This window comes from Benincasa hispida, unplaced genomic scaffold (assembly GCF_027475165.1).
Source record: "Benincasa hispida cultivar pf3 unplaced genomic scaffold, pf3_genome.v1.1 HicScf975, whole genome shotgun sequence".
Taxonomy (NCBI): domain Eukaryota; kingdom Viridiplantae; phylum Streptophyta; class Magnoliopsida; order Cucurbitales; family Cucurbitaceae; genus Benincasa; species Benincasa hispida.
Window position 1 is genome coordinate 1 of NW_028327125.1, and position 17,505 is coordinate 17,505.

The 17,505-nt window shown below is 36.9% G+C and overlaps 1 protein-coding gene across 1 annotated transcript; it reads left to right on the forward strand.

The window, feature by feature from the left end:
• The first annotated feature begins 582 nt into the window (after nt 1-582).
• On the forward strand, nt 583-11,087 carry LOC150029730 (putative serine/threonine-protein kinase PBL5). The gene is made up of 5 exons (XM_090310414.1): nt 583-1,287; nt 2,854-3,002; nt 3,326-3,538; nt 10,208-10,357; nt 10,667-11,087. Exons 1-5 carry the CDS (start codon nt 1,197-1,199, stop codon nt 10,760-10,762), a joined length of 699 nt encoding a protein of 232 aa, XP_090166540.1. The 5' UTR covers nt 583-1,196; the 3' UTR covers nt 10,763-11,087.
• The last annotated feature ends 6,418 nt before the right edge of the window (nt 11,088-17,505 follow it).

A 17,505-nucleotide genomic window follows, 5' to 3' on the forward strand; every position in this document is an offset into this window, starting at 1 on the left:
TATGTTACAAATGATGTCATATATTATTTTCAGTTTTTACACATTAACTATAGTGACAAATTTTTATTTGTGGTTTTAATGGAAAAAAATATCCCATTTGAAATAATGTCAAAGTTAAAAGTTAAAGTGCATATTTTTCTATGGAAAAATTATCTTTTTAGTCTTCAATTCGAATACGTGCATTTGATCTATAAATTTTTAAAATATATCTTTTTATTCTCAATTTTTTAAAAATAGTTCTTAAGTTTTCAAAATATACCTTTCTAGTCTTTGAGATTTTAAAAATAGGTTTGAAAGTTCATGCATTAATTTTTTATTATTATTTTAAATGAAAAATTATTTTTTTAAGATGACCTCTTTTCTCTAAAATTATTTTTAAACATATTTTTATAATTCAAAATTTCATATAATTATATAAAGTAAAAATAAAAAATAGCTAAAAGACTTTTTAAATATATTCTTAAAAATTTGAAGATTAAAATGATAAATTAATTTTAAAAAATCAGAAACTAAAATACCTCTAAAAGATAGGCATAAAGACTAAAATTAAATAAAATGCAAAGGGAATCGAGCAAAATGATATTAAAGGATATTTTAACCCAAATTTTATTAGTAAATACTAAGTAGACTCAGAAGTTTCGCACGGAAATCTTAAAGGTTTCCTTTACGCTCAAATTTTCTTCTTTTTTGGGCATTATTATTTTTAATTATTAGGAAAAGATGAAGAGGAAGAAACAGACTTGTTCGAAACGCATTTGGAATGGCGGCAACGGCATAGCAACAAGAAACCGCCTTCACTCCACAAATCATCATCAAGCGGTAATGTCAATGAATCGAAATCTACGATTCTGCAAGTTCAAACGCCGAAAGAGATTTCTTCAGGAGGAGGTGATTCATCTTCCTCGCCATTCTCCATTTCCGATGACTTCAAAATCTCCGCCTGTTCGATCTGCCATATCCGACGGCCCGTTGTTGGATGGAGGAGGGATTTCACTTACGCAGAGCTTCATGCGGCTACCAATGGCTTCTCAGAGCACAATTTTCTTTCGGAAGGCGGGTTTGGTTCGGTTTATAGCGGTGAAATCGATGGGATCAGGATTGCGGTCAAGCAACATAAACTTGTGAGTTCTCAAGGGGAAAAGGAATTCAGGTCTGAGGTTAATGTTCTTAGCAAAGTAAGCCATGAGAATTTGGTGATGCTTTTGGGTACGTGTAGAGAAGCAACTCGCAGGCTGCTGCTTGTTTATGAGTATGTCTGCAATGGATCCTTGGAGAAACACTTGTCAAGTAAGGATTTCTACATGGAGCTTGTAGTTATTGTTGATCTTTTAAAATCTGAATTGGTTATATACTTTGTTTTTCAGAAATGTTTTACAAATCGTTTGTGGATCATAGGAAAATATTTTTCAGGTTAATAGCCACTTTTGTTGTGAACTTTCCTAATAGTAACGATTTAGTCCATGATTTAGTCTTTTCACTTTCAAATTTGTAATAATTTAGTCCTTGAGCTTTAACATCTAATGACATAGTTCATATTGTAACAATTTACTTCTTATCATGCGAAATTTCAAGTCCGAACTAACTTAATTTTCAATTTTTGATTGTGGACCGACTTGACCTTTAACTAGACTGTCAATCTACTTATTTAAGAAATTTCATTAATTTTTAAAAATTTACTTCTTATCATGAAAAATTCCAAGTCCAAACTAACTTAATTGTCAATTTTGATTGTGGAGCGACTTGACCTTTAATTAGACTGTAAAGAAATTTCTCATTAATCTTAATAGTATTTTTAATGATAAGTCTAAATTGTCACAAATTGTAAGCTATAAGAACTAAATTGATATTTATGAAAGTTTAAGGAATAAATTGTTAAAATTAGAAGTACGAGGACTAAATCGTTACAAAGTAATGTTCAAGGACTAAATTGTCATCTTCACGAAAGTTCATGACAAAAATGATTTTTACCCTATCTTTTTAGGTTACTTGTTTGGTATTTGGTTTTAGACGAAGAAGTTCTATGTTTTCATTTCTAATTTGCATATTGTTTCTTAGTATTGTGCATTGTGGATTCTATCGACAAAGTAGTCTTGGGAGGATGGTTTTACTATTTTTCTTTTTAAGTTCGAGGTACTTGTGTATATTTGATAACTGTGTTTCACTCTATTGATCATATTTGAAAATTGTATAAATCGCAATTATAGAGCACTATGAAAATAATTGATAGATTCTAACATTCTTATTCTTATTCTATTTTTTTTTTTTTTAAAAAGAGCCTAGCTGCTTTTAGTATTATTATTATTATTATTATTATTTAATTTATATATTTCTTTTCCTTCTGTTTTTAACAAACTAAAGCGCAGAGACCTAACGCTGTTATCAAATGCATTATTGTGTCTCTCTCATCGGGAATATGAAACAAAAAACGAATTTCCTTGTTTTCTCACCATTTGGTTTTTTAAAATTAAGTTTTTATGAACCGTTGCTTCTATCTATGAGTTTCTTTGTTTTGGTACCTACCTTTAAGAGATGTTTCAAATTACTCAAGTTGTGAAAACTAAAAAAATAATTTTTAAAATTTTCTTTTTTTTTCGAAATTTGACTATGAATTCAAATGGTTTTTTAGAAAATACGAAAAGTGCTGTGAAGAATTGTGAAAAAAATAGTCACGAATTCTCATAAATCAAATGTTTATCAAACTAAATCTTAATTAAATATGTAGCGAAATGTTTGTTGTGTTTACTCTTAGCGTATTTTTAAAAGGAAATAATTGTTATATGGTTTCATTTTTCTTTGTAAATAAACTAAAGTGTAGGTTATCAAATACGCCTTTTTTTGGTGGAATTTATGCAGGGACTGTCCATAGACCTCTGAGTTGGGAAAAGAGGATGAAGATAGCTAGAGGCGTTGCTAGAGGCTTACAATATTTGCATGAAAATAACGTCATCCACAGAGATATGAGACCAAACAATATCCTCATAACTCATGATTATGAGTCACGGGTAAATTTCCTGCCTGCGCTACCATGGTTGTTTCTTAATTGTTAAGTGTTCAGAACACTATAATGCTAAACTATTTATTAAAAATATACGTTACCATTTGTTAAAAATACTCTTATTCTTCCAATGGTTGTAAATTGTTATATTATTCTCGATCTTTCATAATGTTTTAAAAATACTCTTATTCTTCTGATGGTTGTAAAGTTACCCATATTGCAACTTCCGAAAGAATAACTGTATTTTTTAAACAAATGCCAAAATTGAATGGTACTCTTTATAATTTTTCTTTTATAAATTAAACGGTGCTGCTTCTTTCTCACATTCAGCTAGGAGATTTTGGGCTAGCAAGAACTCAGTATGAAGACTCTGCAGAGACGAGGGTTGTTGGGACATTGGGATACTTAGCACCAGAATATGCAGAATTTGGTAAAGTATCTACCAAAACTGATGTCTATGCCTTTGGCGTCGTCTTATTACAACTTATTACTGGATTGAGGACTACGGATATGATATTTGAAGGAAAGAGTCTTGTGGGTTGGGTAAGTAATAACCTCTTTGCTAAATTATTTTGATCAGCTTGCCATTCTCTAATAGAAGCTATCTGATTGAACATATTATGCTAAATGCGACACAGTATAATTTAGCTGTTAAATACTGTTACTGATCATATGTAGCCCTGATGTTTGTCTTTTAGTACAAACTGATGAAAAGCAATAGAATAAAAGAGAAGAGAGGCACACAATAGTTTACGTGGAAAACCCTATAATTGGAAGAAAAACCACGATATAGAATGTTTCTTATTAATTTTCTGATACTAACAATACGGGAGACTACACATATAAATAGAACAGTAGGAAACCCTAGGGCACAGGTAAAAGACAAAAACGCCCCTAGGGAAAACTCTCCTATTTTCAACACTCCCCCTCAAGTTGGGGCATAGATATCGGTAAGACTCAAGTTGTTAACACAAAAATCAAAGTTTTGTTTGAGAAGCCCTTTTGTGAAAACATCTGCGATTTGTTGACTGAGGGAATGTAGGGAATACAAATGCTGCCACTGTCTAGCCTCTCTCTAATGAAATGTCTATCAATTTCCACGTGTGTTGTTCTGTCATGTTGCATTGGATTATTTGTGATACTTATTGCAGCTTTATTGTCACAATAGAGTTTCATTGAGGATCACTGTCTTGATTGAGATCTGTTAGGACCCTTTTCAGCCAAATCTCCTCACATATTCCTAGACTCATGGCCCTGTGTTCTGCCTCTGCACTGTTTCTGACAACGACTCCTTGTTTCTTACTCCTCCAAGTAACGAGATTACCCCACACAAAGGTACAGTACCCAGATATTGACTTTCTGTCCACAACAGAACGTGCCCAATCAACGTCCGTGTAAGCCTGAACGCACCGTTTGTCAGACTTCCTAAATATCCACCCCTTACCAGGAGTAGTTTTCAGATATCTCAGGATGTGTTCCACAACCTTCATATGTTCTTCATAAGGAACTTGCATAAACTGACTGACTACACTGACAGCGTAAGATATGTCAGGTCTAATATGAGATAGGTAGATCAATCTTCCAACAAGACGCTGATATCTTTCCTTATTAATCGAAACACTATTATTTAAGTTACTAAGTTTAGCATTAACCTCCACAGGGGTATCAACTGGTTTACAACCTGTCATACCTGTCTCCTTGAGCAGGTCAAGGGTGTATTTCCGCTGAGACACTTAAATCCTTTCTTTTGACCGAGCCACTTTCGTTTCGAGAAAATACCTCAATTTTCTAAGATCTTTAATTTCAAACTCCTCAGCCATTCTCCTCTTCAGCCTGACAATCTCTGTAGCATCATCACCAGATATGACAATGTCATCCACATACACGATAAGGACCGCAATTTTCCATGATACTAACCTTTTTGTAAACAGAGTGTGATCTGGATACCCTTGACTGTATCCTTGAGATTTTACGAAGGAAGTTAATCTGCCAAACCAAGCTCTTGGAGCTTCAACTCATATAAGGATTTCCTTAGCTTACAGACTCGGTGATTGAACCGACTATCGAACCTCAGGGGGGACTCATGTAAACTTCTTCTTCTAATTCCCCATTTAGATAAGCATTTTTTACATCAAGTTGATGGAGAGGCCAATCTCTGTTAACTGCTACTGATAGAAGGACCCGGACAATGTTTAGCTTTGCCACTGGGGAGAAGGTCTCGGAGTAATCTATTATGAAGGTTTGAGTAAAGTCTTTGGCAACCAATCTCGCCTTGTACCTATCAACTGTTCCATCAGGCTTGTACTTTACTGTAAACACCCACTTGCATCCCACTGTCTTGTTGTGTCCTCTAGGAAGGGTGATCCGATCCCAAGTATTATTTTTCTCAAGTGCTCCCATCTCCTCCATAACTGCAGTTTTCCATTCAGGAATCTCCATCGCCGTATGTATACTGCTTGGTATCGTAATTGTGTCCAGGCTTGTAGTAAGGGCCTTGAATTCCGGGGACAAATTACTGTAAGACAGACAACTTTGCAGTGGATACTTCGTGCAGGATCTAGTACCTTTCCTCAAGGCAATGGGAAGATGGAGAGAGGCATCATAACTTTTCTTTTCACCTGACTCCCCATCACATTCAGCCTTCTACTTGAGAGTCTCATCATCTGAGGAACTTTTTGCACATTCACCCTCAAGAGTATCACCTGCTGGAGTAGTTTTTTTCGAAATTATCACCACTTGCAACCACATCATCTATGCATAAGGTGTCCTTGGCACAATTATTGGTACTGTCGAGGACTTCTCTGCTTTTACCCACATTATTTTCAACACAAAGGTCATTTTCAACACAAACATTGTCATCACTAGAGGTAGGAATACGGAATACCAGTACTTGGAATTGATGCTGGGTCTAACTCATGGACCGGAGCTAGAGAAGTAACAGGTGACACTATTTCTTTTATGAGATTCTTCCGATAGTATGTTATCCAAGGAACTTGTTTGGTCGGAAGGACAATTTCGTCAATATCCATGACAGGCTCAGGAAGAACATCCCCAGGTTCAGACTTAGAAAGAATAATCTCAAGTTCAGATAACCCTAATGAACTTGGACTCCAATTAGTCTCTTCACTAGTACTCTCCCCCTGAAGATGCCTAATGGGAAAGAAAGGCTGATCTTCAAGGAAATTAACATCCATCGAGACAAAGTATTTACGTGAGGACGGGTGATAACCTTTGTACCCACGTTGATGAAGGGGATATCCAACGAAGACACATTTCTGAGCATGAGAAGTGAATTTAGTGCGATTAGGACCATGGGCGTGGACAAACACGACACACCCAAACACCCAGAGAGGGACATCAGGAACAAGGTGGTTATAGGGATAGAACTCCTTGAAACACTCAAGAGGAGTGTGAAACTTTAAGACACAGGAAGGCATGCGGTTTATCAGGTGGGCTGCCGTTAAGATAGCATCCCCCCACAAGTAGGACGGTAGGAAAGTAGACAACATAAGAGAGCGAGCGACTTCAACGAGATGGCAATTTTTTCATTCAGCCACCCCATTTTGTTGAGGAGTGTACACACACGAACTCTGATGAACAATTCCCTTAGAGGCTAAAATTTCCCGGAAAGACTTACTAAAAAACTCACGACTGTTATCACTTCGAAGGATGACGATTTTTGTATTGAACTGGGTTTCCACAGTGGTATAAAATTGTTGAAATACTGACGAGACCTCAGACTTATCGGTGAGAAGGAACACCCAGGTAAGCTGAGTGTGATCATCAATAAACGTCACAAACATCGTTTGCTAGTAGAGGTAGTGATGGGTAAAGGACCCCAGACATCACTATGAATGAGAGTAAACGGTTTAGACAGCTTATATGGTGGAGACCTCAATGAGACACGATGTTGTTTAGCTCGAATACACACATCACAAGTCAGACCAGAAATATTAATATTATGAAACAGATGGGGAAATAAATATTTCATATATTGAAAACTTGGATGCCCGAGACAGAAATGCCATAACATGTAATCTTTTTCGGAAGTAGATAAACAAGAAGGAAGTAAACTAGTCCTATCACATAACCTAGAAGAAGTATCTGCATTAAGGAAATAGAGCCCCCATCATGCCGGGCAGTGCCAATCGTCATCCTTGAGCTTAGATCCTGAAAAACAACAACATCGGGTGAGAAAGTGACCTGACATCCTAGATCTCTCGTAATCTTACTTACAGATAATAAATTATAAGAAATTTTGGGAACATGCAGCACATCGTGTAGGGTTAAATCCTTAAAAGGAGAGAGATGACCCTTTCTTGCCACAGGAGCGAAGGATCCATCTGCAATTGTTTCTCTCATTACCGACACTTGGACAATATGAGATAAACTGGTCAGAAGAGCCAGTTAAGTGATCTGTAGCCCCTGAATCTAGAATCCACGACTTGCTACCATTCACACTAATAAAACCAAAAGATTGAGTCATATCTGATTGGGCAATCGCACTGACACCCACAACACTGGAGTCATTCGGACTAGTTCCCTGATTCTGAGGCTGAGAGCTACCATTAGCTGACTCACCTACTAATGCTCGTCCAGACCCTGACTGACGTTGTTTACTATTAGGCGGACGACCATGCAACTTCCAGCACTGATCTTTGGTGTGCCAAAGTTTCTTGCAGTGTTCACATACTGGAGGAGGCTTATTGTTCTGTTTATCATTAACAGGACCAGATGTTTTAAATGCAATGGAATCTGTCGAAGAGATCAGTAAATTGTTCATGGCACTGGACCTGTCTTCCTCTAGACGAGTTACAAAACAAACTTCCATGAGGGATGTATTGGATGATGGCCCAGGATTCGACTCCGTACGGCATCGAAGATAGAATTTAGGCTTGCAAGGAAATCATAGACCCGATCGTTTTCTTCAGACTGGAAGTGTTTCACTCCCCCGGAAGGACAATCCCAAACCATCTCACGACATAGGTCCATCTCTTGCCATAGTAACGACAATTTATTGAAGTAGGCTGTTACATCCCTCGTTCCTTGTTTACATTCATGAACTTGCTTGCGTAAGGTGTAGAGCCAGGAGGCATTCTGTCGTTTGGAATACAACTTCTGAACGGCATCTCAGATGTTTCAAGCAGTAGCAGCATACAGTAGGAGTTTCCCTATCTGAGGTTTTATGCTACCTATTAACAGAGATCGGAGTAAAGAATCCTCCCTCTTCCAGACACGTTCTTGAGGGTCACCAGGTCTTGGTTTCGGTATCTCATCCGTTAAATACCCGAATTTATGACGACCCTCGAGGGTCATCTTGATAGATTGTGGCCAAGAAAAGTAGTTTTGCCCATTCAATTTTTCTCCAACAAAAAAACCTGCAGTGTTTCCCATAGACTCAGACAGGAAATGTGCTGTAGGTAAAGTAGGGAAAGAGGTTACCGGATTTTCGGAGTACATCGGTAGATTAGACGGGAAATCTGACGAAATACCCGAGGTTGTCCCAAGTGCTTCTTCGAAGGTGGCTGTCTGTTGTTGAATAGATTCGTTTTGCTGTTTAAGTTGAAGTTGAAGTTGGGTGAATTGTTCCTAAATATAGTCAAGTTTCTGTCCAGGATACGGTGATGATGATGATTCCCCCACTTCAAATTTGCCACCCATAGGGACTTTTTGATCGAGACTGCCACCCAAGCTTGGCTAGAACGGAGGCACGGTCGGCGCCGGGCAGAAACCTCGGCTGGGATCAGCGGACGTGGGTTGGGGACAGTAGCTGGGACCGAAGTGCTGCGGCTGGAATCGGTTGGGTCACGGCTGAGGAGATCCACGCGCGCGCGCTGGAATCAGTCTAGAAGGCTCCGACCGGTTGAAAGCCGGATGGGTCGGGCTAGAAATCGCCAATCGGCTGGCGTTCGATCATGGACAGCTCGACGCGAGGTTGGAAGTCGCTGAAGGCCTGGCTTCCAATCGTCTGAGGCGCGCTGCCAGGATTCGTCTGGTTGCTGTGCGGGTCCGTCCGGTGGCCGATCTAGTCGGCTGGCTGGATCTGCTGGTTGCCAATCCAGATGGCTGCTTGTCCTCTGGGTTGGGCTGCTCCAATTGGCTAATGAAGATGTGGTAGGACCATCTGGAAGTACCATTCTCTAGCGTTCTGTACGACAGTGGCTATATCGGTGGTTGCGGTGCCAGATGGCATTTGTGATTCTCCTGTTTGGTTTTCCTCAATGGTGGCCAGGGTTTCATCTCCATACTCTGATACCATGATAAAAGCAATAAAAGAAAATAGAAGAGAGGAACACAATAGTTTACGTGGAAAACCCTATAACAGGGAGAAAAAATCACGATATAGAATGTTTCTTATTAATTTTCTGATACAAACAATATAGGGAGACTACACATATAAATAGAACAGTAGGAAACCCTAGGGCAAACTCCCTTATTTTCAAGACAAACTAAAGAGAATGATAGATAAGTGAGATTCACTGATTTTGAAAGAATGCGCATGTTTAATCTCTTGTATAGAAGCTCTGAGGCCATATACAACTTGATTGACATGGGGAAACAAGTAGAAATGAACTTGACGAGGTTTTTACTACTTTACTAAAAGGGAGATCAACAAAAGGTTGGATTTAATTATCTTATTCAATCTTTCCAAGTTTAATGTCAATATTAGAATTGAAACTAATAAAGTTCAAATTTAAAATCAGCTTTTAGAACTCAGTACAATAACTATATTATTAAATGTGATATTTTATTTTAATTAGAAAAAAATATTGACCACACACTACAAGTAGCTATTATAGTCTGATGTGCTCTAATGTTAATCCACCATAATTATTAGTGGAATCCATTCTGATGTGCTCTTTTCTTTCAAATCGCCGTGTTGGACAATTAATTATATGTTATAAAGTCGACGTAGTGTTTCTAACAATGACATTTCTTTCAATTTTGCTGAAGTCCCCCCTTTTTTTCTTTTTTTTTTTTTTTGCTCTTTGAAAAGTTCTTTATAAGAGATTCAGTGGAAGATGATAAGGTCGGCATAATCTTGATTCATATAAGATGACAAATCGACTAGAATGGCCCAACAGTGGGAATATGTTCACATTACATGCTCCAATCTGCTTGACTCCTGAGTGCCAGTATGTGTGTGTATCCATTACCGGATACTTCAATATTATTAAGAATTTACTAAAGGAAGTTATTTTGTTATTTTAGGCAAGACCATTGCTAAAGGAAAGAAACTACCCTGATTTAATAGATCCAAGGATAGCAGACTCCCATGATTTCTACCAACTCTTTTGGATGGTTGATGTAGTAGTGAAATGTCTGAGGAAGGATCCTCGCAAGAGAATAACTATGAATAAGGTGAATACTCTCCCATACTCTCCCCATATATTTTTAGATTCATATCTTTATTTGTAGTCGCCCTTGGTTTTTGAAAATGAAGCTTGTACTTCCACTTTTTGTTTTTTGTTTTGTTGTCTGAACTTTAGGAGTGCTTCTAAAGTCAAAGCAATCTTTTGAAAAAAAAAAAAAAGAGTACTTAAAAACTTAGGTTTGGTTTTTAAGCTTACCTAAGAATTCAAATGGTTCCTTAAAAAATGAAATTTCTGGTTTAGTCTGTCTGCTGTTTAGTGATTCGTTTGTAACACATTATTTCTATACATGTAATAGGTACTTGAATACTTCAATTACCTAATGGATGGTGACCCGACCGGCAATGTTGGAGACCTTTCTCCAGCAGAATCGTGCACACCCACCAATGAATAGTCGACACCTTCGAATCACTAGGTGATAGTTCATCCAATAAATGACCGACAGGTAAACCAAATCTTGCTGGAAACTACTGGGACATTCAACTCTAAATAACAAAGAAAAGGAGATGAGAGAAGAGATATTATGTGGTGTTTAGGAGCTAGGATATATAGAGAAGTACATTTCTGTTTTGTTATACTGTTTCAATGTGGCCATTAAAATGGTTCCAAATTGCTTCCTGTATTTGATAGTTTGTAGCTGTGGATGTGAGGTCGCTCTGAATGAAGGTTGGCATTGGAATTGGAATTGGAACTTTCAACTTATTCAATTATTTTGACTACTTTTTTTTTTCCTAGCAACTGATCCATTTCCATGTTTGTACTGAAAGAGGACATGTTTGAAGGCTCTCCTTTCTTTAGCTTGTTTCAAATGAATACAAATCTATTTCATTAAAGTAGGGAATCAGGGATGTTTGTTGTTTGGTGAGTTAGGGTTGGATTTGTTTGAACTAAGTTTTGCATTCGTGACCTAATTGCTTTAATGGTAATTTTGTTACCTATTTGTGGGGCCAACTTAGGGCATGCCTGGGTTTAACATTGTGCGAGAATAAATTTGAACTTATCTTTAAGCTAAATTGTAAATTATAGTACTCAACAAGTAGAGCGATGTTAGTTGTTACAATAAGTAATATAAGAATTGAAATGTTATAAATGCCAAAACATAGATATTTGTAAATCGTCAATTTAAGTAATATAAGAATTGTGTAAAAATTAATTTAATATTTGATACTAAATTAATTTATGAAATTAATTTAAGAAAATCATTTTTGAATTAAAATGGTTTAGAAATCATTTTTTTAAAAGAAAAATGAAAATTCGGTTTATGCATGTTGCACAAAATGGAGATTGAATTTTTTCCATTACCTTCATCTTCATGCTCACACAAAGGCCATTATCTTCTCTTCATTGATTTTCCAAGCATGAGCTGCAAGCCATGCACTCCACTTCTTTGCATATTCATCTATAATATATAAAAAAGAATGGAGTCATTTGAGAAGAATTAATGTAGAATTTTTGAGAGAAAAACTTATGTTAGAAGAAATGGTTCTTCTTATCGGTTGCTGTGAGTTCTTCTTGGTTCTTCATCTTTTCAAGTTGTCCTTGAGTCCCACAAGTCTGCCTAAAGCTCCAAGAGCATAGTAGGGAAGGCTTTGAGGTGGTTCACGGTGATAACAAGTGAAGACTGCTGCTGTACACTCGTTTTCTTGGAGAGTTCTTCAAAGGTATGATCTTAAAACCCTCTTTTTAGAAAAAACATGCTTTAGTTTCTGTCAAAATTAGTGAATTTGAATGCTTATGGATCCTTGATACTTTCGTTGCATGTTATTTAACTCTTTCAATTGGTATCAGAGCATCTTTTAAGCTTTCAATTTAGTCTAATTTTGGCAAGGTGGGTGTTTTTCATGAGATATATGAAACAGATGCACTGCTAAGGTTTTTTGAGTTTTGGCATCTTAATTCTCTTTAATTTCTCAATTATATTTGTAATTGGCTCTTGTTTGATGAGCATTTATGTGTTAGCAAGAGTCTGTAATTTATTTGGAGTCATTAGAGCTGAAATTAAAATGTAATTGAAGAAAAAAGTGAAGGAGGCCGAGCTGTTGTTCCTGTATTTTCAGCTTCTGCTCATATTTGTTGTTGAGGTCCAGTTGCTAAGCGATCATTTAGCTCCAGACGTTACACAATGAGAAGAAAAGCTAGACGGTCGTCTAGTAATATGCATTGGTCATTGTGATGTTGAACGCTAAACGATCGTGTACCTGTAGGAGCTAAGCGATGCGTTTATTTGCTATACGATAACACTATGCGATCATTTAGCTTTGTCGTGGGAACTAAACGATATGTTGATTTTGCTAAACGATGGTACTATACGATCATTTAGCTACGATGTGCGTTAAACGATGCAATGAAGTGCTACGCGATAGCACTGAGTGATCTTTTGGTAGTTGAGCTAAGCGATCGTTTAGCTGCGGCAGATACTAAATGATGACTTGAATGCGCTGGGCGATGGTGTTAAGCGATTGCTTAGTACTATGTGATGGAGCTAAGCGATTGCACGGTGATGGAACTAAGCGATTGTCTAGTCTTATGTGATAGTGCTAAACGATCGTTTAGATTTTAGCAAACACTATGTGATCGTGTACTTCCTCTCAACCTAAGGCGATGACACTAGATGATTACCTTCAACGCCACACAATTGGCCTTAGCAGCACTTTGAGGTTGGACCGAGAGCAGCCGGTTCGACCAGTTTACTCAAGGTTCAATCCGGTTCAGCCTCAAATGGTTTTGGTTGGTCTGGTTCAGACTCATCCAACTCGGTTCAAGTTGTTTTGGGTTCGGTTTGGAACGGTTCGAGCGGTTCAAAGACGATTATGAAGCTATTTGTAATAGTTAGCTATCTGTTTATTTGTTTATGCCAAAACGAAAACCATAACAGTTAGTATTTAATTGTTTATGCATGAGATGTATGCGATAATTAAATAATTCATGTATATGCATAGAGTATGCCATGCAGATTTAAAACCCCACCGTAGGAAGCATGTTACATGCATTGAAAGTATGTTATAATTATTATAATATATAGTATGTGTGTTAGGGTTGTGTTTAATATAATAGTTATATTAGATACCTTTGTTGAATGTTGTGGATGTTAAGCATGTCTAAATTTTGTAAGTTGTTATAAAATTGGTTAGACGTTTAAAATCCATAACAAAGAACAACTGCATGCTCACTTAGGTTAACAACTAATTTTAAACGTTAAAATGGATTGTTACCTTATAAAACACGGTTACAGACTCATATCGGTTCATAAACCTGTCTAAGGCCGGGGGTACTTAAGTTGACGGTTTACGGAACACCTCCTACTTGGGGATTATGACCGAACTATTGAGAGTTGTTAACTGATTTTATGAGCTTGTGTGAGCGATATGAGGTAATAAAATGGTTTATCACCTGGACATTGTAGGCTAAATCCAATTATAAGAGTTATATTTGGATAAACCACTTAGACCTAGGTTGTATGAAATTAGCCATCATGCTTAAGTAAATTACCCAAACATTTAGAACACTTCAGTGGGAGATTAACAATATATTTGATATATAGTTATTAGCTCTCACGTTCTCAGAGTTCACACCGTGAGATCCATGCTCGACTTCTTGTCGATTTTACCTCGACTACTCCATACGAAAAGTGTTTGCATGGGTCAATAACAAGGTGAATGAAGGAAGTGGTTCATAGTAAGTGGGTGAAGGAAATGTGTCAACATTGTCCTATGGTCTCCTCCATTAGTTTGAACCGTGAGATTCCTATGTTACGTCTGCTGTCGTTTTTATGCGACACTAGCTAGTCGTTAATTGTAACGATCCCTACGGAGGGTTGTAACATAGGATTCGGAACAACCCAGACTTCAGTAAAATGAATAGGGTCTTATAGTTCCATCTTGGATATTGTCTTCTATCTCGGAGGCATATTCATATCGTCCTATAAGATCTGAAAATGGCAAGTCACACTTACAAGAATTACTAAATGTTAGTAAAGATCTTGACCGAAAACGATAACCAAAAGAACTATTGGAATATGAGTTATTCTAGATAATAGTATTTGGTCAAGAACTGTCTTGCTTCTGTAAAGGAATTCTTGACTGCCCCATAATAGCGCTTGTTCTAAATCACTTAAGTATCGTTGCAAATAAATAAGGATTTATTGGGTACTTTATTAGTTTTGCTAAAATGGATTTAGATGTATATTTAATAGAGTTTGTTTGACATGTTTCAACAATGTCGAACTTGATTATACAACTGCTTGCTTCTGACAAATTTAACTGAGAGGGTTACTCGAATTGGAAATCAAATATCAATACAATATTAGTAGTAGATGATTTGAGGTTTGTGTTAACGGAGGAGCGTCCTCCAGTTCCCAGTTCAATGGATACCTGAAATGTTTGGGATGTTTATTATAGGTGGGTGATGGCGAACGAAAAAGCCAGGGCTATATCTTAGCGAGTATATCTGATGTACTCAACAAGAAACATGAGGTCATGCCCACAGCTCATGAGATCACGACACCACTACAGGAGATGTTCGACAATCGTCATTGTCTGTTAGACATGAAGCCATCAAATATGTGTATGTGACACGTATGAAAGATGGGACCAACGTAAGAGAACACGTTTTCGACATGATGGTCCATTTTAACATCGTGGAGGCTCATGAGGCTATGATAGATGAAACAAGTCAAGTGAGCATGATATTGGAATCTCTTCCTGAGAACTATCTGCCATTCAGGACAAATGCTGTCATGAAAAAAATCACTTATAACTTAACGACGTTGTTGAATGAATTGAAAACTTATCAATCTATGATTAAACTCAAGGAAAATAAATAAATGTTATTTCGAAACCGATTTTTTTTTACAAAGGGTCCACGTCTGGCACGAAACCCGTTGATGATAAGAAAGCTAGTTCTTCTTCTTCTAAGGATAAAACCGTATAGATGAAGAATAAAGGAATAAGGAAGCTGCGAAAAAAAACAAAAACAAAACTCCCAAGGGAAAATGTTTCCATTGTGGAGAGGTTGGGCATTGGAAGCATAATTGCCCAAAATATCTGGCTGAAAAGAAAGCAAAAAAGAATAAACAAGGTAAATATGATTTACTAGTTGTTGAAACACGTATAGTGGAAAATTCTCACCTTACCTGGATATTAGATTCAGGCGCCGCTAATCATGTTTGTACTTTTCTACAGGAAACTAGTTCTTGGAGAAGACTTTCTGAATATGAGATGACTTTCAAGGTGGGCACAGGTGAAGTCATTTCAGCTGAAGCAGTGAGAGATGTGAAGTTGTTTTTTGGAGATTTTTTTATCTTACTCAAGAATGTGTTCTTTGTACCTAAAATGAAAAGAAACCTGATCTCCATTTCTTGTCTTTTAGAGAATATGTACAGTATATCTTTTGAATGTAATGAAGTGTTTGTTTATTCAAGAGGTGTTCATATTTGTTCTGCTAGACTTGCAAATAATTATACATATTACAACCAATGGAAGCAAAAACTATTTTAAATATAGAGATGTTTAAGACGACTGAAACTCATAATAAAAAGCGAAAAATTTCTCCTAACGCCTATATTTGACACCTCAGGCTTGGTCACATTAATCTCAACAGGATTGAGAGATTAGTAAAAAAAAAAAGTCATCTAAATCAGTTAGAAGACAGTTCCCTACCTCTATGTGAATCATGTCTTGAGGGAAAAATGACGAAAAGATCTTTTTCTGACAAAGATCTTCGTACCAAAGAACCTCTTGAACTTATACATTCAGACCTTTGTGGTCCGATGAATGTTAAAGCTCGAGGAGGATATCAGTACTTCGTCAGTTTTATTGACGATTACTCTCGATATGGCTATATTTACTTAATCAGTCACAAGTCTGAATCTCTTGAAAAGTTCAAAGAATTTAAGGCTAAGACTGAAAATTAGTTAAGTAAAAGAATTAAAACACTTCGATCTGATCGAGGTGGTGAGTATATGGATTTGAAATTCCAGAACTATCTAGTACATCATGGAATTCAATCCCAACTCACAGCACCTGGAACACCACAATAAAACAGTGTTACAGAAAGGAGAAATCGAACATTGTTGGACATGGTTCGGTCTATGATGAGTTATGCTCGATTACCTCAATCCTTTTGAGGATATGCAGTATAGACTGCAGTTTATATTCTGAACGTTGTTTCGTCCAAAAATGTTTCATAAACACCATATGAATTGTGGAAAGGACGAAAAACAAGTTTACGTCATTTCCGCATCTGGGGTTGTCCAGCACACGTGTTGGTACAAAATCCTAAAAAATTGGAAACGCGTTCAAAATTATGCCTATTTGTAGGATATCCCATGGAAACAAAAGGAGGATACTTTTATGAACCCCAAGAGGATAAAATGTTTGTATCGATAAATGCAACATTCCTGGAAGAGGATCATATTAAAAATCATCTACCTCGCAGTAAATTAATATTGCAAGAACTGTCTAAAGATACTACAGAAAGATCAACAAGAGTTGTTGATCAAGCTGGTCCATCAACAACGATTGTTGTCCCGTCACGTCCATCCCAAGAGTTGGGAATGCCTTGTCATAGTGGGAGGGTTATTCAACAACCTGAACGCTACATGGGTTTAACAGAAACTCAAAACATCATACAAGATGATGGTTTAGAGGATTCATTAACCTTTAAGAAGGCAATGGAATAGGTTGACAGGGAACAATGGATAAAAGCCATGGACGATCAAATAAAGTCTATGTACTTCAACTCAGTCTGGGAACTTGTAGATCAACCACAAGATGTTACACCTATAGGTTGCAAGTGGATCTACAAGAGAAAACGAGACCAAACTGGCAAGGTACAGACCTATAGAGCCAGGCTCATGGCAAAGGGAACCCAAAGAGAAAGAGTTGATTATGAAGAAACTTTTTCTCCTATTTCCATGATTAAATCAATAAGAATATTTCTTGCCATTGCCACATATTATGACTATGAAATATGGAAAATGGATGTCAAGACAACTTTTCTGTATGGCTATCTTGATGAAAGTATTTTTATGTCTCAACCAGAGGGGTTCGTTGAAAGAGGACAGGAACAGAAAGTCTGTAAGTTTAATTGATCCATTTATGGATCGAAAAAAGCGTCAAGATCCTGGAATATAAGATT